Raw genomic sequence first — 22,289 nt, forward strand, 5'->3', positions numbered from 1 at the left:
CGGCCTGGTCGGCGTACGTTCGGAATTACTCAGCAACGGAAGAAGCGACAAGTGCCAGTTCTGATTCATAATTAGCATAGCAACGGTATTTTTTTGCCTAAGTAGAACGACGGCTCACGTGACAGTCATGCGTCGGCGGACGGAAGTCCTAATGCCTTCCCCGCTTATCCTCATTTTTGCCTGCAATGTAAGTAACTGATATTTCCAGACAGTTGCTGACAGCATGTAAATGGAGATGTATTTAAACATAAGTAAGTTTCCTCTTTTCACACTCTGAAGTTATGGTGTAACTATCAGATTGTCATTTAGATTTTTTTCAAATGGAACGGTTTCAAAATTAAGAAAGTAAAAGATTTCGAATTTCCGGCGACGTGTTGATTTTAAAGCAAATGTCCATCAGGTTTTCGTCTTTGCCACTCGGTTCTCTGCCATCGTTATGTCCAACCCACTCTTCGCTTGGGTTCTGAGCGTTCCAGTTGCGATTATTGGAAACGGATGTGCCATGGGGGACCATTCGCTTTCCATACCTATCGGATGATAACCAAGAAGCTGTCAAAATTGAATCAAATATTAAGGACGTTATAGTTGAGCTTACCTGGCGTGGGTCTGTGTCATTAAATAATTTGTCAAAGTGGAGCGTATGTGATTTCTGAAGTCTTCGAGATTCTTCGAGGACGTGTTAGTCTCTGCAGGTGGTGCCGCCACAGCACCGGCCGGCCATAGGGTCAACACTAACTGGCAAAGGATGAACGCGGTTGCTACTGAGTTCACTAGATTTTTTTTTTTTTTTAAGACAATTGACAAAATAAACAATGAATTAAATATACAGAAAACTTAATAAAGATGTATAGATTACTTTTTTAAATAGTAAAATTTGCGTTTTGCGCTCGAAGGCTCTCGATAGGTATGTGATGACTTGGATGGCTGGAACAATTGTCCTCAACCAGACATATTTCTCTATTTATACAACCGAAACCAAATCTAATGAGGGGCTGCTGTGCGCAAGCGGATGGATGTCTATGTGTGCCAATATTTAATAGCTGTCGTTTGCTAAGTGTAAAACGAATACTTACAGGACAGTTACTGCTTGTGCGTAGTTAAATGGATATCATAAAAGTTCGTGACGAGCTATTCGGCAAGTCGCATGCTAGGACGACGACGAGCACCTGACGCCAAGATTGCGTCAAATGTGTCAAGTGTAAAAGACATGAAGGTATTGACTTGTGTGACTAGTCAACGAGATGCCTTACGTTAAATTCAGTTGGCTTGCCAATTTATCACGGGATGTGTTTGATATCGATCCAAAAATGCGTCAACACTACGTACAACCCTTACGTCTCATGAATTGCGTGTGGGCTTGATCAAGGCAAAAACATATTCCTTAATTTACATAGGCTACATGCTGACCACGGCAGTATGCCGGATTATTCAAATGTTTTACCTTCAGAATAAAATTAGCGAAATGCTATGACTCCTCCAATGTGCTATATACGAACGAATGGCAGGATTGCATAAAACAATGATTTTTTCTGGACAGCAAGACGTGCAACCTTGAAGACTCGTATAATCTATGAAGAAATTTGACTTATGGAAATTGGCCGGATATTTCTCGTGCGTATGGAACGACGCATAACGTGTAGGAGGTTTAATGTGACTCATTTCTTTTATATAAGCTTTTCGCTATATTGGCAAAGATTATAATAAGACAGGTAATTCTGAGTCATGGCGTAGGAGGGACCTTTTCTTTTGCCAATTGTTGAAATCTCGTGTATAAAAAGGGGAGATTATAAAAACGGGAGTTCATATTTTAATTTGTTGTCAACGGATGCTGACCTTGTTGCCCGGGTACAGGAAACGAGACACCACGAAAGCTTCAATGCATCGCACAAAGCAAGGTTAAAAATAGAATTATACTTCCCATCATATCTCCCGATTTGGTTGCACTGATGGCATCGAACAAAAAAAAAATTCGGGATTTACGCACGAAGAGCGTTCGTATCTCATTCTTTAACGAGCGACGTTTCAAAAAATGGGTATTCGAAGCATGTCGTATAAAAAGAAATCAACGACGATCCTAGCGAGGATGCGATAGATACGGTTGAGTGCGTGGGAAGAATTTGTTCAATGAAATCCGGTAGCTGGAGGGCCACATTAAGTAGCTAGCAGTGCGGTATAACACAGTGCTCAAGTAATAAAGATTTATTGCCATTAACTTTGGGCTCTATACTCTCAATCTAATAAATTCGGATGGTGTTTTAATATTTTCAGTATAGTTTTTATCAAGAGATCACATGTAATTCTTGTATCGTAACGCTTGTATTCATTAATTTGTTGTTTTAGTCTTTACATTCTTGTTTGAAGATTAGCCATTTGTGCTTTACGGCCTATGATACTCACAGTCAATTTCTGAACGAGATTGGGGACGAAAAAATACAGGAATTCAGTCCAGTACAGCTATATATAGAGGGAGTGAAATTTTAGGGCGAAAAAAAAAAAAATTCAGACAAAAATAATTAGAGTAAAAAATTATATGTTTTTGGTTGACTTTCAACTAACCAGTATCTTGTGAAACCAGTAAGCTGATGTTCTAGTTTCCACTCCGAGAGAGCGTAATAACGCAGCCTCTACGTACGTTTTGGCTGTTGGCACATCGAAACTGGATTTACCACTCAGTCCGGGCAATTTTGTTGCCACGTAACCTGGCAATATAGACTGGACAACGATGCCGTCCGAACGATATTCTGCAGCCAAATCGCACGAGAATTTGTCGACAAAAGCCTATATATACTCAGACAAATACCAGCAGCATGATTTAAGAATAGACCCATGTCAAATGATGTTTTTGGTTCTCAAACTGACTTTCGTAGCTCCGTAGGTTGTCCTCATTGGAGCAAATCCCGTGCCGGCAAGTGATCCGATATTGATGATCAATCCTCTCTTTTTCTTTCTCATGGCAGGTAGAAGCATATTGGTCAACCGGACCATCGACATAACGTTGCAATTAATTATCTCGTTAAACTGTTCACCAGATGGAACATCGGCGATCTGACAAGTTGGCAGCTTCATACCTTATACATCAACACAAGCCCATCAGTTTCATTTGATTCTTATAGATTCGTTGAATTCATTAAATATGATGTGCATCATACCAACATTGTTAACGAGTATTCCTATTTGTCCAAATAGGTGAGATAGTTCTTTCTTTAGTTTAGGATAAATGGCATTGCCGTCAGTGAAATCGACAGCCACCGTTAAAATTTGGATAGCACGATTTTGACGACCTTATCAACCAAATAAATCGATACATTAGCTGCTTTATATTCGAATTAACACACGATTATAATCGATTATAATAAATAAAAGGATTGTTTTATACTTATCTCGTCTGAAACTTGCTTCAGTTTTACGGGTGATCGACTAACAAGTACAATATTTAATCCCAAGGCCGCCAACTGTCACGTCAATTGTTTCCACGTGCAAACAAAATTGATTAATAATTCACTGAATAAATAAAAAAAAAAGAAAGAACTGGAACAAGTCCAGGTTTAATACTTGTTGAGCGTAAGCTTTTCCTATTCCATCCGTTGCTCCCGTCACAACTATACAATCCAAAACAAAATTCAAAAAATGTAATCAATTCAAATGGATTATGCGAAAACGAAATTGCGTCATTTTGCACGTTAGACTCGCCTGCCCAAGAGCCGAATTGTTTTATTTTAGGGACCAGGTTGTGTCCTAACGCCGCTGCCAAGTATGTGGCATAGAAGAAATCGTAGCAATTGAACAGCAGTTTGGCTCCCATCACCACCATAATTCCCCATCCGAAAACTTCAACGCAAAACACCATTTTGAAGCTGCAAAAGGTTTTAACAAATAGTGAATTATGCAAGCCATCACACTATATATGCGTGATTTTACCTTATTTTCTAATGAGGTAGAAGATGAGCGCTATTCGTTTTCTATATACACAATTTTCGTATGGCGGGAAGAAACGTCAGCTTTTGAAGGCAAGTTACAGCCAAAGGCGATTAAAAGACACGGTTTGTTACATTGCTGCCGCTGAACTATATACGATTATTTATATGAATATTAGATAAGATATTATGGATTCTTATCAAATAAAACTCTGCCCTTGAATAGATCGTCCTTCCCGCGTAGCATAGGTCTAATACGTTTACACACAACATTACAAGTTTAAATATACATAATGGATTTTTTTCCCCCTTTTATGAATCTATAAATCTCTTGATCACCGTAAAGCGAAATCAATTTGCATTTGCGCTGGTCATACGTATGAAAAGGTTCTTTAACACCATCGATTTACATAATTTTTTAGCTATCGGAATAATCGATTATGGCTGACTGCTGCTGTTTAAGCTTCTTTACATAGAGCTCGACACGCTAGACTACATTCGGCTTACGCTCTGTCAAAGATAAAATAAAAACGAAAATTGCAAACGGCTGTAGGACATCTCATCATTTTATCGTTTGACTTCACGCTTGTTTGATAACCTGAAATTTTCCATTTTCTTGGGGTGGTTTCCCCACCATTTCTTTTCTGACTTTTAAAAATATAAGCGCTCATTTCAATTTACAATTTCTGAACTCGCTCTGTTCTAACTCGGAAAAAGAAGACAGAAAAATTCCGTTAAGAGACGGAGATTTTTTAAAAATGTTGTTAGACTATTAATCTATGGAAAAATGATTTCCTGGAGATTGCAGCCACGTCTTAAACAGTTTTTACCATTTGTCCGTAACACGACATAACTCCCGCGCGTCTTCAAAGCTGAAAAAATGGCTATGTAGACGCTGTTCAACTGGGTTTTTTCATAATATGGAATGGAAGAGGTGTGTATATTCAGGTCCATTAATGACCATTTAGGTCAGATTTAACACTTTCTATCAAGTCAAACCAAATATAAAAAAAAAAAAAAGTTTTGACATTTGAATCGCACAAGGTGAACTTGTAAAAATACTTTCCCCTTGGTTAATATAGCCTACTATACATCTTTAATTTAAAAAAAGGGGTAAAACCGTAACGTGCTGAATACATAGTTGCCCAATGTGTTATGATGGTTACCTTTGACCCATATGAATAAAAAAAAAAATATCTTCGTTATTACAAACCCACCACAGGGCAGTCCAATCTTACATAATGAAAATGTCTAATAAGATTTCAAAGAAAAAAGTCTAAATATTTTACTTTTACGAAAGGAATCATAATTGATATCTATTAATTGATATTGAACACGATAAATGCTTATTATCGCTAATAGGTGTTTAGATAAATATAAAAGAAATAACGTAGATATTAAATAAATCAACTGACCTGGACGCCATCTCCACATTACTTTCTACTCGGGGGATTTTTTTTTTTGTGTTTTTTTTTTTTTTTTTTTGCTTTTTGTAACGCGATAAAACAACTAGTTTGTTTTTACTCCAAAATCCAGAAAGAAAAAAAAACCTATCCCTTTTCTGGAATGTTTATTTAGTGACTTTCTTGCAAGTTCTGCCTTGTCATTTCTTTCCAAAAAGTTGGCCCTTCACTTTCGCCAAGACGTTAAGAAAAACAACTCTGAATGCCAGCGTATTTCATATGAATGTTACGTATTATATCAGCATATCTTCTATTGTTCATCAGGTTTTTATATAAGCGTCATGCCAATCTTTCGTGTGTAATATACGCCCAGCACTTTTGTAAAAAATCCATTCAACATGTTCGGCCAGAAGGTGTGACGCTGTGCTTCCAAGAAGGGAGAAACTGCATTATTGCCGCATCATTGTACATATAGATCTTTGGGTAGCCTAATGACAAATCACAATTCAACCGAGATCGATGATGCAGTCAGGAATTTGTAGGGTTATACATAGACTTCCATCCACAAATGGAGGGCACTTATATATTATAGAGCCCCGGAATACTTGAAATAAGGGAATAGTCACGAATTACGTTAAACTGAGTCTATAGCCTATAGGCCCATATGAGGTTATATTTTTACCATGATCTCTCATAACTAACTTAACTTTCAGGAGATTGTGACCATATAAGTCTGTATTGAAAAGTTGGTCTTCTGAGTTTAAGGCTTTAGTGAAAATGATGTTGTATTGACGAGTCATGTGCCTTAGTTGACGTCAGCAGTTGTAGTAAACTGCTATAAACTGGACGAATGTCTTGTAGAAATTTCGAGAGAGGCACTGGTACGGTGGCGGATCTGCATATATCCAGTTGATTGAAACTTGTGTAGACTATACAACAAAGTGAAACAAAACTGGATTTGAATAGATGTTTTTCGGGTAGGTTTCGTATTTGTACCTGTCCAATCTGTCTGCATAGCTGATTTCACGTAACGTACCATATGGCCACACAGTTACATTAGAAAAAATGATAACACTTATCATGCTTTAAACACTGTACTAAATCGTTCAATTAAACAGACGGATCAAACCAATGGCATCAGCACTTCTTCTTGAGGGTAATTTCCGTGACGCTATAGAACTATATAGCCTACCTTCTCACAACAATTCTATAATGTTCAATGTAACCTATACCTGAATTGTTGCTTCATGAAGTTGTTTCTCTTGTCAAAATCAAATCAACGTGTGCGAAGTTGTGCAAAATTTCTTTGAGAAGCGGACATTGAAAACACCGCGTGTAAAACAAACTACAAAGTCACGCGTTTGCTGACGTCTATAGCTAATCTGGTAATCTATAGACTATATACTCGTTGTCATTCCTATACAGCAGCTTACGAGGGGATATAGTGACACCTGAAAGCTAACGACATTATACGACATTGAGATAATTGACACTTATCCTAGATCGACCTTCATCAGTATCTTTGCTATCTACTGCCAATTTACTACGGGACTTAAAAAAATGTTAGAGAATGGATGTGTATACGAACTTTCACGCGTGACCTTATTTTAATATTGATGGGAGAAAAAGTTTTTTTATTTATCTAGAAAAACCACTTCATAAACAAGAGAACGAGCCAACGTTTCTATCGTTCAGTATATAGAAGTTGTTTCATCTTATTTGAAAAAAAGGCAAGAATTTGTTGACTAACTTCTTTTTCGCTATTTCTCTTCAGGTTATGGTCTTTTTTTATTGTCTACTTGTAAACAATTACAACCTGTTTGCAATGCAATAAAAAAGACCACAAAGGTGTTTTCAGCCAATTTTCGAGAAGACAAACATTGCAAAATATATCGATTTCAAAACGAGATTTTGTGATTAGAGAACACAAAGGAAATAACGAAGCATAATAATTGATTGGATAGTTTCAAACCACTTCTGATATACGTATACTATTTGTAGCTCTGAATTTATTTTTAAATGTTCACTTAGGACATATACAGCTATAATATTCAATCAATCTTGTTTTTTGACGCCCACAAGACCAGTACGGTAGCTAATAAGCGGAAAAGAATAATGTTTTGATGCTTGTAAATTAAGGATAGACATTACTACAACGCTACGTGCTAATTATATACAATTATATCTGATATTTAACACGCGCGTGACAAATAATCACAATCCATCGACCGCCAGAGAATCTTGTAATGAATTACACAGTATGCAGGCGGCCTCAACACATTGAGTTGCTGGATTTTATTTGAAAGAAACAGCTGTAGGCTAGTACCGGCAGTTCGTGTACATAGAGTGGATTATGTGTTTGTATAGATATGGTAATTAATTGTCAACCTGTCTTACGACCTTGTATTAACAGGTTTTTTTGAGCTAATTCAGGGTTTTGTTGTATACGCGACGCGTTTTCATTTTCTACACCTTCACTGCAGCTCATGATGGTTTAAAAGGACAGTACCGTGTGCTGTTTGATCAGCATTCGTTTGCTGGTCAATGAGGAAAGAGTAACAATAAAAAAAGGTAAGATTCATTGTCCCACCCTTAATAAAGCAAAATTTTATTCGCCCAAATTTATAGTGTTTTCGTATAAGGCTTAAGGCAAACCTTGGGTGCTGCCTATTTTCATTAAATAAAAATAGAACAAAACGAAAGAAAAAAAAAAAACATCCAAAGATTCGTGCTGATTTTATATACCAAACAATCATTTTGAATTTTAATAGTATAAACCGCATGTCTCGATTAATTTCTAACACTCCATTTATTTCTCAGTTCCTCGCTTTGCCACTCATCGATTTTGGGAATTGAAAAGTCTCACCTTTGTGTGCTCATCACGAGACATCCCCCCCACATCATTTCTCAATTGTTGTCAGCAATTTCTGTGCCGTTTAATTCACGCAAAAGAAACTATAGAGAAAAAAAACCCAACACTCAAGTCAACACCGCAAATTCCAGTCATGAACGTTGTGGTAAGTTCATTAGAATCACTCAAAAAGACGCAAATTAAAAATCACTTTAACGAACGATTTCAAATAATTTTACGCAACGACGATAAAAAAAAACTAATTCATTTTTCGAATGTCTTATAGGCTATTTTAGCTTTCGTTGTCGCAGTAGCCTGGGCTGCTCCTCCTGTTAATCGCGGATCAGATTATGCTCCAGCAGCGGTTGATCCATATGCGGCGGCTCAAATGCGTTACTTAAACTATCCATTTAGTAGTTCCGATGGATCTGATGAAGATGAAGACATTCACCGACAATGGAACGATTTCCTTATTAAGTAAGTATATATAGGCCCCTATCACTTTTGGATTTAAAGCAATGGAATTTTAACCAACGTTATAGCTACAGCAACGTTTCAGTATTAGGACAACGAGGGCAAACGAGTTTGTGTTTGTTTATTTATGTATATAGATGTCGTAAAAATCGCTAACGTCTATTGAAATGGGAAAGCGCCCAACTGGGTCACGACAATGTTTAAACCTTTTAAAGGGTATATAGCTTAATTTTGTTATCTTTGTCTGGTGGCCTGGCACGAAGGCGGTTCAATAACCCAAAAGGAAAATATGTTTAAGATTTAACTGGTTTTTCTAGTTCCCCTTATACGAAAGAACCGCAAGAACCAGAAATATTTGAATGTATGCAAATGAATTTTTTTAGTTACCTTCCAATGCTGACGAAAACGGCTGTTGCACCTGGAACGTACGCTGGTTCGTATCACGGCACGCCGACATACATCGCTGGACCACCAGGTCCGGCCGGACCGAAAGGAGACACTGGAGACAGAGGAGAACCCGGTGCACCCGGTGCATTTGGTCCCCAGGGACTGCCTGGTTTGGATGGAGCTCCTGGACCTCAAGGAGAAAAGGGTAGCGATGGAGCACCTGGACAGGACGGTGCACGTGGTGAAAAGGGAGAAAAGGGAGAATCAGGATATAATGGCGCACCTGGATCAGATGGTTCACCTGGAGCTCCAGGAAAAGACGGTCAAACTGGGCCAGCTGGACCTCAAGGACCCAAAGGTGAAACCGGTGCTCCTGGTCAATCGTACGCGACTGCTGGACCACCAGGAACCCCTGGACTTCCTGGCAAAGACGGAGCCCCAGGTGCTCCAGGGTATACGGGACCACAAGGACCGCAAGGGCCATCTGGAAAAGACGGAGCTCCTGGTCCAAAAGGCGACACTGGCTCTAAAGGAGAAAAAGGAGACTCTGGATCACCTGGAACTCCAGGTAAAGATGGACTCCCTGGTGCACCCAGTTACGTAGCCGGACCTACAGGACCTCAGGGACCAGCTGGTGCTCCAGGTGCCCCTGGTAAAGATGGCCTTGATGGATATGCAGGCACCCCGGGTAAAGACGGAAAAGATGGCGCTCCAGGCTTCCCAGGTTCGTCATATTTAAATATTGAATTAAAAATCTTGTTTTCTAATTGAATCGTTTTACAATTCAGGTCCTCAGGGCGAAAAAGGGGATAGCGGAAAAGACGGCATGCCTGGTCCTCAAGGTCCTCAAGGACCAGCTGGTTATCCTGGACCCTCTGGCTCCGAAGGTCCTACTGGTCCCGTTGGACCTGCTGGACCTGAAGGAAAACCCGGTTTCGATGGAAGCAATGGTGAACCAGGCTATCCTGGACCTGTTGGACCTGAAGGACCACATGGACCGCAGGGATTACCGGGGGTACCAGGACCCCAAGGACCTAAGGGTAACACGGAACCAATCGGTTACACCGCTCATTCTGGAACCGAATCGCACGGCCAAAAGGGTGGCTCTGGTGTTTCGGGAGTGTACCTACCTGTGGTCGCCATTCAAACAGCTGGATTCAACGGATATCAAAATTCCGGATACGGTCTACCTGAGAACTGGTATCAATCCTCATCCTATAAGAGCGATGGTCAGTCCTCCACCTATAAGAGCGATGGTCAGTCCTCCACCTATAAGAGCGATGACCATTCCTCAAGCTATCAGAGCGATGGTCAGTCCTCCAACAAGTCTGACGAAGACAGGGCTTAAACGTTAAATAATAATCGGATGAAAATGTGCAACCGCCGTTCATCTTTCTCGACTCAAATCATAAAATGGAATCAGAGAACATATTATATTAAAGCAAATTATTCTGCTATATTCATATTCATTCATTTCAAAAAATTACGTTTCAGATAATATAACCGTCACGGAATAATTGGACAGTGATTAATAAACGCTAAATAAAACAATTCTTCATTCCTGTTTTTAATTTTCAAACTCTGAAGAAATGATTAACCAAAGCAAAATTCAAGTTTTGATGCATTTTTATTTCATGAAGCAAAGTTGTACACAATGGGCAGGCTTACAGTGTTAAAGCAGATGATTTAGTCATCAGTTGTTTTATAGCTCCTAACATCAATCATAGCATTTGAATCAATTGTAGTATATACTGCAAAACTTTGATTCTAATTTGAAAATTTGGTCAATTTAAAGTGTGTAGTTTTTAAAATTAAAACGTTTTCAGAAGTTGTCAAGATTATTCTGAAATGCGTAATACTATATATTTTTAATAAAGCTATTTGCATGAACTTTGCATTCCCTGGTTTGTACGGAAGACAGCCATTTCTACAACAACACTATATATAAATATAACACTGCCAATATATATACTGTACGTAGAAATCATCACCTTTCACCTCAGCAGAGCATCACACTGAAGAAGAAGCATCACATTTTGAAAATGAACACGCGTCACACCAAAAGTAATACCTAACTAACTACACATGCTATATGCTAATGAACGTGCTGACATCATGCCCAACAACCGTGGGGGATCCAAACTGGGTTTTTAAAATGGCCCGTTTAATCGTAAGGCTTCTATTTGATTGGCTCGTTGGCGTCTGAGATCCGAACGAATAAAGAACGACAATGCGGCCCCGACGAACAACGCTGCCGACAATATGCCGTTGCAAACGAGATCACCGTAGCTGTTTAACAGCCAACCACCCATGATTGTGAAGACAATGCCGAATACTTGTGCGGACGCGTTGAGCAAACCGGATGAAGTCACTTCTGGCTCGGGGTATGTTAATTCAGCTGCGAATTCGAATCCGACAGGAAGATATCCTGTCATAAAGAACCTTAATTGCGTCAAGGCAAAAATATAAAGGGCGTCCTTGTTAACAAAAATGAATTTTAAAAAAAAAAAGGGAATTGTTTAATTGTTTCAAATTTACCCAACGGCTCCAGCTGTGACGAACGTTACGACAATATACTGGAGCTCGAATGTAAAGGTATAGGCAACCATTCCGGCCACTGCTAATCCGTACACCACAAGAGTGGTTTCCCTTTTATTTTTTTTAAAGAAAGAAATGCGCGTTAATTGCCATTGCATAATGACGATGGGCTAAGCTGAGCATCACCTGAATTTGTGCGTTTTATCAAGAACAATACCACACACTACCGAACCAAACATTCCGCAAACGACGATAGTCAAACCAATTCGACCAGCGTTTTCTTCTTCGCCCTGTAATTGAAAAAATACATGGCCCTAATTGAATTTATGAATTTCAAAACAATTTAAAAGTCCCACGCCACTGCCTATAAGAAACAGATCCAACGCATCCGCACAAACTTATACCGGAAAATGTTTGAGCACAGTTTGGTTGAGCAGCGTAGACATGGCGTAAAAAACACCCGCGTTGATGCCGTACGTAATCAAGAGCAAGATGTAATTGCGATTGGTTACGATCTTTGTGATTGACTGGTAATAAGTCACCGGCTCGGCGGATTGAGGTGTAGCGCGTGCCGCGTTCGGTGGAAGTGGCGGTTTGGCTTGAAAAGCTATTCATCATCACCAAACAGATTAGTACACAGTAGGTACATACTAGAAACACACTAAAAAAACAAAACAATGTACCGACGAGGACAAGCAAGAAAAAGGCTGTGCAAACGCCCGCCACGATGTAAAACATGCGTTTCAAATCAGCACCGATGTCTTCGACATTATCGTGATCTTGTACCATTATTGGGGGCAACAAAAATCCTAAAGCGATACCTAGCTGGCATTAAAAAAAAAATATCGCCCATTGATTTAATCTGAAGCATTTTATGCATATCACAATTGATAGTCACCTGGTTTCCAAAGACGCCTATAGAGCAAGCAGACGAAACTTGTTCGGCTCCGAACCAGACGGCGGCGACGTTGGGTGGAACACCGAGAATAAAGACCTTTTACATTATAAGCATTAAACGCTAATTATTTCTACAATAAGCAGACACCAAAGAATTTTAAGTATGCATAGTAATCAAACCTGAGACATGGCTGTAATTGTCTGGCCAATGAGAGCCACGTAGAAAAGATCGGGAGCCGCGCCTAATACTTTAATCCACGATCCCAAAGCCGTTCCAAAAGAGCCCATTAGCAGCGTCACGCGCAATCCCTGAAAATGACACCGTTCCCATTTCAAGTTTTAAAAAAATGGTTTAAGAAATAAATTATGAGCGAACAATAAATTCATACCACTTTATCCATAATCCAGGCTCCAGGAAAAATGAGCGGAATCTAACCAAATAAAATAAATTATTGTCAAGAAATTGCCACTTTGGATGAGGTTCATTGTGTATGTTCGGGAAAAGGATGTATAACTTACGTAAGTGACCATATAAACAAGGGAAGTCCAATCAACGGTGGTTGAGTCAACGTTGTAGTATCTTGCGTTATTAATAAATAAGAATTAAACAACGTCTCTCGAAAAATAAAAATTCAGACGTACTTCATAATCAAATTGGTGATGATGGAGAATTGGATCCATTGGAAGGCACTTGACATTGAAACCAGTATGAATATGACAAGCATTAGCCATCGACGTCGGTACACTTTCGTTTGCGTTGGCAGCGGGGATAGAAAAAGCTCTTCGCGTACGCCATCGCCATTTAACTTTTGGGTCTCTTCTGACACGTCTGTTTTACTAGGGCCACGCTGAGGTCCAGTTGAAACAGGTTGAACGGTCGGAACAATTTGATAGCTCGTCATGGTGTGTTTGGCTTCGTGACCTATGCAAATCTAATGATTCCTATGTATTTAAAGACAAATACGTTCATTTAATCAGATGGTCGTAAGCAATTGGAAGTGCTAATCAGCGTGAACATGCATTGTTTGTTATCCACGTTCGTTATTGTCTATCGGATGTTTAAGTTTCGTGCTGGTACGCTTCAAGTAGGGACGTAAATGAAAAGACGGAATTTGAGCGTGAAACATTAGGAATAAGCACGGGCCTTTCTTTGTAAATTTGAGCTATTTTTGGGTCACGCTTGTAAGTTATAGAGTAACGTCTCAAGGGCCAGTGAACGCATGGCTGCGGATATACGTAAATCCACAGACAAGTGAAAACTTTACAGTTGCGAGTAATTTAAGCACCGTGAATTTGCGTTTGAATTCATTCTTTTTTGCATTAAAGTGCTGGGATGGATTACAATTTATTTACGAGGAAAGGGAATATAATCTTACTTTTGTGTTGTCACTACTTTTCAGTTGATACTTTCGCGAGGGTTCACTGGCCTCCAGTTGTGTCTACTAAAGTTTGTGCCAAACGTAGTGCCAAGCGCCCGATCCTAGGACTAAAATTCGAATAATGAAGTCAGAGTGTTTCGTGTTATTTAACATTTAATTTAATTTCATCGATCTTGTTTTTTTGTTTTTTTTACCAAATACAGCATGAAATCTAATGCGGTTATGTTGCCAGCCATGAATCTTGAGGACGCCACGAATTTTTTTTAATGAGATTTTCCTGAAAAATTCAATGCCTTATCAGATTTAGTGTTATGCAACTTTATCGATTGAGTTCAGTTGATTTCTACAGGCGCACGACAACTGCTGTTTCGAATTGCACGACTCGGCTAAGCAACTGGGTGTCGTTGGGTACTGCTAATCAGTGAAATTGGATTGCAAACTTGTTGCGTTTAGTTCTAACCAAACAATGCGTATCAATTTAAACGGGACAACAAAGTTCCGCACGCAAATTCTTTTAAAGTGCAACAATTCTCTATCAAACGAGTTTTTCAAATTTCTTTTCAAATTAATTGTTACTTTTTTCTTGTTAGTCGTGCAATTGTTCTACTACAATCTAACACGGAGTTACATAATCCGATATCAAAAAGGGGTTGCACCGGTCCCACACTGACAAAGTCTGTTCGATAATTCTTCGACATTAGAATATTTACGGTGAATTCTCCTGTGTTTATATTCCATCAGTTCAATTACTATCCCTAGAGGGCAGCACGTAAGTGTCATTTCCCAAACTGAATCTCGATATAAATAGGAAAATGTCGTCCCAACATGTACTGTCTGGCGTCGACTGTCAATGCATGTAAAAATATTGTTAACTTACCTAACGGTATCTGGTGTTCTGGACGAACGTGGCAAAAGAAGGCACTGCACTTGTGAATTTGGAAGACGATAATGGAGGCAACCTCCTGAGACGATGAACACACAGAGCAAAAGAAACGAATCACAATTGGAGGCTTTCAGCTGTGGTTTTTTTACCCTAGTAACCTTAGAACTGGATAGTCCTCTGGTTTCAACGTTTAGCCAGCCTTCATATAACTAAGGTTCGCGTATCTCGTCTCGCATTCGGTACTGGGAAGCTGCTGCTCACGTGGCGCGATGGGGGGAATAGACCACACGCTCTCCCATCCATGCACGGCTATATATGATTTCCTCTCGGCGTTAAATGACGGATGCTGATGCTTTGTGACTTGGGAATCTACTGACTCGTGTATCATGTGAACAAGAAGACTAATACACGGAATGACTGCGTTCTTTATTCGAATCAGTCGTTGTATATTTATTATGCGGAGCAATACCCACACAATAATTTCATATGTCATCAATCGACTGACAGGATGTTATGAAGGCCATACATCCTTTACATCTTCTTCCCTTGTTCAGCTGATTATGGTCAGTTTTCATTCAATTTTTTTATGGTTATTGCTGTATCGTCACTAGAGAGATGCGTTCTAGCATTTTTCAGCGTAAACACAACGATAAATATGGAAAGAATTCTTCAAACATCTGCGCTTGCTTCGCAAAAACGTCTGTATTTCAGAACTGAACAAACGACTTCCTGTGATCGATTTGACGTGACACTGATCCCGACAAGCATATGCTACTGTCTTAGTCCAAATTGGTTGAATTTAATTTTAAAAGAACAGAGTCAACTGGAGCTTTTTAACGTTATTGACGTGATTGAAAAGTTACAATTTACCTCAAGTCACGTCCGATTTCTCATAGATCAGAATAGTACAAATCCAATTATGATACAATACCATCTACTGGGCCTGCCAAACACATACAATATGAGATACCACAATGGTTTTCCTTACAACCTAGCCTTAGATCGTTGGCACCAATCATTACTGAAAAAAAGAGGAACAGGAGTGTGGTTGCGTATGAAACAGTTGGTCACATAGGTTGGCCGGCATTATCTAATAGTCTGAAAGGTGGCGCAGCCACACACTTGTAATCTAGCTACGACAATGAGCTAATTTAGTCATTTCCTTGATAGCAAACAAGACAGACGGCCAGACAAAAAACAACCATTAAATGTAAAGAATGTACATATCAGCAACTGCACGTCATACGATCAAGGTTAAAATATTTATCCCTAATCTACTGTAACAACAGTTTAAGTAGCTCCATTTTTTCTTGATGCCGCCTCTCTCTCGCTTCTTCCTTCTCTCGATGAATTTGTAGTAATACTGTAGACAAGGTTTGACGGAATCGCTTTTTATCCCGTTTTTCATCTTCGTCGTTAGAATCACATGCGGCGTTACTATAGCTAACTTGACCAACTCCTCTCCTCACTTCCACGTCATCTCCTGTTGTTTCTGTAACATCTGTAGATTTTAATAGTTCTGAACCATCTGTTTGGATCCTTGAATTTCCAGATGATGTTCTGTTATCATCAGGAAATCTTTTCCTTTTGGGACTTTCTCTGCAATAACCATAGTGTCTCGTGAAAAGAAGCTGATTCTTTTTGGATATTATTATTAAGATTTCAAGTACTGTTGATGGTTTAATTTAGCTAATGTTCTGTTAGGTCTAACTAATCATATCAATACAGAGCTCAAAGCTTCAAAAACCAGATTTATGTTCAAAATTTATTTACCCGTTTAAGTCCAAACCTCCTCCCTTATCATCTTGGTTGTCAACCCAACCTTTACGTTTCCTGACTGTTTTGTACCTTAAGTATAAATCAGATTATGTTAGTTGTAAAGACTGATGTTAAATTTAAATTAGATTGTTTTGCCTGTTTTCACATTGTGCTCCTGTCTTAAGTGATCCTAGCTCAGAAAGTATATCAGTTGATATTTTTTCCCACATGGCTTTCTTGTTTTTAAACTTTTTCATTGGACCAACTTCATGTTGATAATCGCGAAACTTGTCCATCAACAGTTGAGCCTCTGTATCACTCCAGAAATTTTGTGCCGTACAAATAACATACTCCATTGTTTTGATCTCTGTGCGATTTCTACTGACAATGACGAGCTTACCAGCTCCACACAAATAGCTACGGCCGAGTGCAATCACAGTGGCGTCAGTGCCTTTTACTTTCACTAGGGCCTGAGGCTATTGCATGGAACGTGGATCGATGAAACGTGGAAACGAACCGTGGAAATGGGTTGAGCCAAACATTTGCGTCACTAAATATTATTAATGTTACGTTTGATATGAATAACAAATCGAAAGTAAGTGATTATTTTTTTATTTTTCTTCCACTTTTTTGTCAATACTAAAATGTTGTAAATCCAATAGGCCGTTGCTGTGAACTCCATGCCAAGCGTTAAAAGATTGGCCTCCACGTAAGCGTCCGGCGTATGGACGCACAAGAATGGCATAGTCTTTAAAGCAGAAATGTTCATTGCAAACATCTTAGGCATTGTTGACTGAATAATTATTCCATCCTGTCGGCATTCGGCTGCTAAATCACGCGAAAATTTTTCCACGAATGCCTATAGAAGAACAATTATTTATTAGCTGACAAGAATTCCAATATCCTCAGTGACAGAAATTGAGGGAGGAAAAAATTGATTGACCTTTGTTGCCCCATAAACCAAGTTGTAGGATTCTGAAGTGTTCGTCAAATTCGAAAAATCAGTGCCTCTTAACGGTCCTACGTTGATAATTATTCCTCGCTGTTTCTGAATCATCCCGGGTAGTAGCATATTGGTTAACCTCGTCATCGCCATGATATTACAATTGATGATTTTCTGGATCTTATCGTCTGGCGTAAGCTCAGCAGAAGGATCCAATGAAACATCCATGCCGATGATGTTAATCAGTAATCCAACTCCGGACGGTAGATTGGCTAATTCGAATCGCAACAACGGATAGATTGACTGTCCTTCAGTGAAATCGACAGCGATGGTCCTAATGTGGACTGTGCGATACTCTCGTTCTGTCAACATCATCAATCAGTTAATCTATGTAAAGAAATGTCCGTTTATCATAAGAAGTCATCACTGATTTCGTATGCCACTTCTTGAAGCTTGCTGTGCGATTGGTCGATTAGTACAATGTTCATTCCTAAAGACGCCAGCTTCTCCCAATCAAAAATAGTCTTTTATCAGTTTCAAAAATGGAATTCATTAAAGAGAAACGAACCTTTCGAGCGTATGCTTCGCCCAGCCCATCCGTTGCTCCGGTTACGACTAACAAATAAAAATGTCGGAGACTGATGTTTAAATTTATGATATAACAAAATAATGTTGCGTATTATTTTTACCCGCCCAGGGTCCATATCGGCGTAGATCAAGGCTATGTCCGAGCGCAGCAATCAGGTAAACAGAGTAAATAAAACGGGACACACTATAAAGCAATTTGACGACTATTAGTGTAAAAATGACCCATCCAACTACAATGACGAATGTCATTTTGCACAAATCTCCTCTAGTTGTTATTGCGACACGTCGAACGAAGGTTGCGAAAATCAATAACTCGTGTTTCTAAAAAAATGCTTGAACGAGCCCATAACTGAATCGTTCACGTTCGCTTTTGAAACTGTTATCAGTATAGGCGATATATTATGAGCGATATACGCAGCAGGTCGTTGCGGATAAAATTTTCGGTTATCCCCGTTTTCCCATAGCGTAACACGGCAAAGAACGAGGCAAAAAGCGTATGTGATTTGCGATATGTTATCTATCCTCAAATGAACCCATACGGTGCTGTGGTATATATTTGACATCAATGTGGCCTACTTAAGTGGAAAAACCAGAATATCTTTAGCTACATTGCCTTTAGGAATGAAATTATACTCTTCTCGTTTGCATCGTTTTTCGGTATAATAATATCGGGTATATACTATATAACACAAATCCTCCATCTGCAACGCAACTCTCGTGACAACGTGAAAACTAATGAACAATTCAGACAACAAAGATCGTTGTATATTTCTGTCCACTAAAGCATCAGAATCGTAAATCGTGTTTTAGCGAGATTTTTTATTTTGAGCGGCTTTCTTCAATTCGTCAAAATGCTTTATGACGCCACTTTCCAACAGGTGACGCGGTATAAAGAAATTGGCAAGATCGGTGAAATACAACTGCGACCAATGTAAAGGTTATTTTATCAGTTGTTAATATAATTTTAAACAAATTCCTTTAGAATACATGGCAATTAGGCCTATACCTGTATCTTGTGAGTCCAATATCCTGCCGTTCGCTGCTCTAGCCCAAGAGTGCGCAGAGTTGCCGCAGCGAACGTATCCGGATGGGGGCTGATATATGACGGTTTCATATGACTGGCCATGTTGGTGGCCACGTAACCAGGATGGACCGTTTGAACGGTAATACCCAAAGACTGGACCTCGGCCGCTAAATCGCGCGAGAATTTCTCAACGAATGCCTGCCACCATTTTTGAGTAACAAATTTAATGCAGAACGTAATGAATGTATAGGATTTAATGTTGAATTTTACTTTTGTAGCGCCGTAAATGGTGAGATAGGGTGTAGGCATTGCGCTTGAAAGTGATCCCACATTGACGATGACGCCCTTTTTGCGTTTGGTCATTTGAGGCAAAATGATGTGACACATGCGTGCCATGCTCAATATGTTGCAGTTGATGATATCGTGAATGCTCTTATCGTCCTCTATGTTGCCAAAGCGCTGGCCAAATCCGATCAACATGCCAACGTTGTTGATCAAAATGCCGATTTGCAACTTGTTCAGTTCATCTCTCAGAGTGTTGTAGATTTTCTGGCTTTCGGTGAAGTCTACGGCGATCGTTTTCACCTGGATCGAGCTGTGCTCACTTTCTACAAACGTACATGGGATTATTTTGTTCAATAAAAAATGTTTAAAAATAGGACGTAGAGATTTAAATTTTTAGGAAATTGCAACTTGCTAATTTCATCGGCTACTTTCTGTAGTTTCGCGGAATTCCGGCTAACTAAAACGACGTTCAGACCAGCTGCAGCAAGCTACGTTTAGCCAACAGAAATACAATGTTAGTTATTATCTTTTTTTTAGTATAATGCAGGGCAAATTTTACTTGTTTGGCAAATGATTTTCCTATGCCATCGGTAGCTCCGGTGACAACTATAAAACAAATAGTGGACGGTAAAGATGTTATGTGTATACCAATACCTGAATTGAAAATTACCTGCCCATGGCCCACAAGATGCGAGATCGATGCCATGTCCTAACAGACGGCCCAAAAAAGTTGTGTAAATGAAATGAGACACGTTATACAAGGATTTGGCTGCAAAGACGGCCAAAGCTGCCCAGCCAACACATTCTGCCAAGCAGCAACCCGACATTTGTGTATTGGATACGATGAAATTTAATCTCACAAGCTTTCAGCTAGAACACAGCGATGTTTGTAACCGACTGCACTTACGTAGGGATGCTCATTTTGCCTTGTCAGCTTGTCATAGGTTTGATGATAAGACCATATAGCTGAGATATCTTACACAACTTTAAAGCTATGGAACACCTCGTCCAACCAGAATTAATCCCATATTTTTGTCTAGTCATTGCAGAGCTGTTGCCGTACGAATTATTGAACTCTGGTCACAGTACCTTGATGAAGATTTAGAGTTCCGCTTCCATAATGTCCTAATACTTAAACGCAAAATAAAACAGTTCAACCAATTAAGTGAATTAGACACAACTTTCTTTATCTATTTCAAGTTCTCTTTCAATTTTTCTCTTTGAAATGTCACGTTTGTATTATGAAAAATTCCCCAGACGAATTGAAATTATGTTTACATCAATTGCATGGTATAAACGTTTCACTAATAGTAGTTCTCGCATATTGCTGATGAATAAGCGTTATTTTGATTGACTCTGCCTGTTGAATACTCTCTGACGATAAGATTCCAGAAATTTAATCATAAAAAATGCCATTGATTCCGGAAAAAGAAATCTTATTAATTCGCCCCAGTAAAGCTGTGAAATCAGGAAAGTCAGGTTAGTGATCGATTATACGTGATGATTCACCGTTTCATTTTAAAACATGCTGCTAAATTGTACTATATATACCTGAATGGAGTGGAACCAAAACCCAGACGTGCGGTCGGCCAGGCCTAAAGTGGACAAAGCAGCTGCGACAAACCTATCCGGACTAGGAGATTTCCAATTGGCCCTCCTCAATTTCGACATATTGGTGACGACGAAGCCCGGATGAACCGTTTGAACAATAACACCCGATTCTCTCACTTCAGACGATAAATCACGAGAAAATTTATCAACAAATCCCTGAAAAAAAAAAATAGCAATTTAAATGAATGCCATTTTACACGAATATTTAATGATAGGGTTCTACCTTGGTTGCACCGTAAATTGTAGCCAAAGGGGTGGCGAATGCTCCTGATATCGACCCGATATTGACGATGACGCCCTTCTTTCGTTTAATCATTTGGGGTAAAACCAATCTGGACATTCGGACCTAATCAACATAGATATAGCAATTTAATTGGTCATAACCTATGAGTAATGATAACAAGAATGTACCATAGATAATATATTGCAGTTGATGATATCGTTAAGACTCTTCTCGTCAGCGATATCAGCAAAGCGTTCGGCGAAACCAACAGCTATCCCTACATTGTTAATCAAAATGCCAATCTCGAGCTGACTCAGCTCTGCTTCAAGTTTAGAGTAGATCGAGTTGCCATCTGTGAAGTCGACTGCAATCGTCTTGATTTCAATCGAGCCGTACTCATTCTCTACGAATGTGCAGACACATACTTAAAATAAGTAAATACATTTTTTACTGAAAATGTTTTAAACTAACTGATTTCGTCGGCAACTTTCTCGAGCTTGGCCGGTGTCCTACTGACTAGCACCACGTTCAAGCCTTCCGCTGCCAACTGTTATTAAACAATACATACATTTAAAACGATAAAAGATTTATGTTTCAGGCATAGCCTATTGAATAAATAAATACCAAACGAGCATAAGATTTTCCGATTCCGTCTGTTGCACCCGTTACCACTGACAACGTCATTTTAAAAAAAATGAATAAACATTATAATAAATTTTGATTTTTTTGCTATATTTAAATTACCCGCCCAAGGACCACACTTGCTGATGTTGAGGCCGTGGCCAAGAAGTCGGCCCAGGAAATTGACATAAACAAAATGGCTCAAGTTGTAAACTGATTTTAGAATGAGCACCAAAGCGGTTACGAATCCTAGGATTTCAAGCCAGCACATTGTTGCAAAACAATGTTTCCAACTTGCAGGAAATGAAACTCGCACAAAACTGAACGCTCTTGAAACGTTAAACGTCTACGAGCAAAATTATGTCGATCGCTAGTATTCAGAATTGCTGACTGTACACAACCATTGAGATTGACCCAATGTCAGAGCATGCGCATAACGAATGCCTTCGTTTCCCTTCAACTCGACTGCCTCTGCGCTGTACAACTCTGCAGAAACGTCGATGAAAACTA

At 39.3% G+C, this 22,289-nt stretch overlaps 7 protein-coding genes across 11 annotated transcripts; 1 reads left to right on the forward strand and 6 right to left on the reverse strand.

The window, feature by feature from the left end:
* Positions 1-216: 216 nt before the first annotated feature.
* On the reverse strand, positions 217-1,228 carry LOC116924497. Of its 3 annotated transcripts, none has more exons than XR_006648546.1 (4): positions 1,074-1,228; positions 857-957; positions 596-770; positions 217-527 (listed from the first exon to the last, which is right to left on the reverse strand). XR_006648546.1 is itself a non-coding variant. In XM_032931015.2 (3 exons), coding segments are annotated over exons 1-3 (366 nt in total). In that variant the 5' UTR covers positions 858-1,020; the 3' UTR covers positions 217-337. The 3 variants fall into 3 exon arrangements, 1 of the variants encoding a protein (XP_032786906.1); XR_006648545.1 differs by having other exon boundaries at positions 857-1,017; positions 1,074-1,223; XM_032931015.2 differs by lacking the exon at positions 1,074-1,228 and having other exon boundaries at positions 857-1,020.
* A 1,069-nt stretch (positions 1,229-2,297) lies between these two features.
* Positions 2,298-4,077, reverse strand: LOC116924494 (very-long-chain 3-oxoacyl-CoA reductase). Its single transcript, XM_032931012.2, has 8 exons — positions 3,919-4,077; positions 3,691-3,854; positions 3,553-3,599; positions 3,377-3,452; positions 3,150-3,281; positions 2,860-3,068; positions 2,557-2,778; positions 2,298-2,454 (listed from the first exon to the last, which is right to left on the reverse strand). Exons 2-8 carry the CDS (start codon positions 3,845-3,847, stop codon positions 2,344-2,346), a joined length of 954 nt encoding a protein of 317 aa, XP_032786903.2. The 5' UTR covers positions 3,848-3,854; positions 3,919-4,077; the 3' UTR covers positions 2,298-2,343.
* Positions 4,078-7,746: 3,669 nt separating this feature from the next.
* On the forward strand, positions 7,747-10,580 carry LOC116924492 (collagen alpha-1(I) chain). Its single transcript, XM_032931009.2, has 5 exons — positions 7,747-7,888; positions 8,138-8,334; positions 8,455-8,645; positions 9,026-9,753; positions 9,818-10,580. The coding sequence occupies exons 2-5, from the start codon at positions 8,323-8,325 to the stop codon at positions 10,375-10,377; spliced, it is 1,491 nt and encodes a 496-aa protein (XP_032786900.2). The 5' UTR covers positions 7,747-7,888; positions 8,138-8,322; the 3' UTR covers positions 10,378-10,580.
* Positions 10,581-10,637: 57 nt separating this feature from the next.
* On the reverse strand, positions 10,638-15,151 carry LOC116924493 (feline leukemia virus subgroup C receptor-related protein 2). Of its 3 annotated transcripts, none has more exons than XM_045175712.1 (13): positions 14,721-15,127; positions 14,038-14,120; positions 13,841-13,950; positions 13,107-13,406; positions 12,984-13,044; positions 12,854-12,895; positions 12,645-12,773; positions 12,466-12,561; positions 12,251-12,392; positions 11,972-12,174; positions 11,754-11,857; positions 11,568-11,678; positions 10,638-11,471 (listed from the first exon to the last, which is right to left on the reverse strand). In XM_045175712.1, exons 4-13 carry the CDS (start codon positions 13,364-13,366, stop codon positions 11,180-11,182), a joined length of 1,440 nt encoding a protein of 479 aa, XP_045031647.1. In that variant the 5' UTR covers positions 13,367-13,406; positions 13,841-13,950; positions 14,038-14,120; positions 14,721-15,127; the 3' UTR covers positions 10,638-11,179. The 3 variants fall into 3 exon arrangements, with proteins under 3 accessions (XP_045031647.1, XP_032786902.2, XP_045031648.1); XM_045175713.1 differs by having other exon boundaries at positions 11,368-11,506; positions 14,721-15,151; XM_032931011.2 differs by lacking the exons at positions 13,841-13,950; positions 14,038-14,120 and having other exon boundaries at positions 14,721-15,131.
* Positions 15,152-15,409: 258 nt separating this feature from the next.
* Positions 15,410-16,855, reverse strand: LOC116924496. The gene is made up of 3 exons (XM_032931014.2): positions 16,641-16,855; positions 16,500-16,574; positions 15,410-16,325 (listed from the first exon to the last, which is right to left on the reverse strand). Exons 1-3 carry the CDS (start codon positions 16,838-16,840, stop codon positions 16,001-16,003), a joined length of 600 nt encoding a protein of 199 aa, XP_032786905.1. The 5' UTR covers positions 16,841-16,855; the 3' UTR covers positions 15,410-16,000.
* On the reverse strand, positions 16,839-18,404 carry LOC116924495 (very-long-chain 3-oxoacyl-CoA reductase). The gene is made up of 5 exons (XM_032931013.2): positions 18,117-18,404; positions 17,996-18,042; positions 17,855-17,930; positions 17,428-17,789; positions 16,839-17,343 (listed from the first exon to the last, which is right to left on the reverse strand). The coding sequence occupies exons 1-5, from the start codon at positions 18,262-18,264 to the stop codon at positions 17,035-17,037; spliced, it is 942 nt and encodes a 313-aa protein (XP_032786904.2). The 5' UTR covers positions 18,265-18,404; the 3' UTR covers positions 16,839-17,034.
* A 354-nt stretch (positions 18,405-18,758) lies between these two features.
* LOC116924507 lies at positions 18,759-22,262 on the reverse strand. The gene is made up of 13 exons (XM_032931036.2): positions 21,903-22,262; positions 21,783-21,829; positions 21,630-21,705; positions 21,347-21,561; positions 21,159-21,281; positions 20,876-21,091; positions 20,669-20,782; positions 19,995-20,187; positions 19,884-19,930; positions 19,737-19,812; positions 19,310-19,647; positions 19,022-19,237; positions 18,759-18,935 (listed from the first exon to the last, which is right to left on the reverse strand). The coding sequence occupies exons 1-13, from the start codon at positions 22,048-22,050 to the stop codon at positions 18,822-18,824; spliced, it is 1,923 nt and encodes a 640-aa protein (XP_032786927.2). The 5' UTR covers positions 22,051-22,262; the 3' UTR covers positions 18,759-18,821.
* Between the last annotated feature and the right edge of the window lie 27 nt (positions 22,263-22,289).

This window comes from Daphnia magna, linkage group LG6 (assembly GCF_020631705.1).
Source record: "Daphnia magna isolate NIES linkage group LG6, ASM2063170v1.1, whole genome shotgun sequence".
In the NCBI taxonomy this organism is placed as follows: domain Eukaryota; kingdom Metazoa; phylum Arthropoda; class Branchiopoda; order Diplostraca; family Daphniidae; genus Daphnia; species Daphnia magna.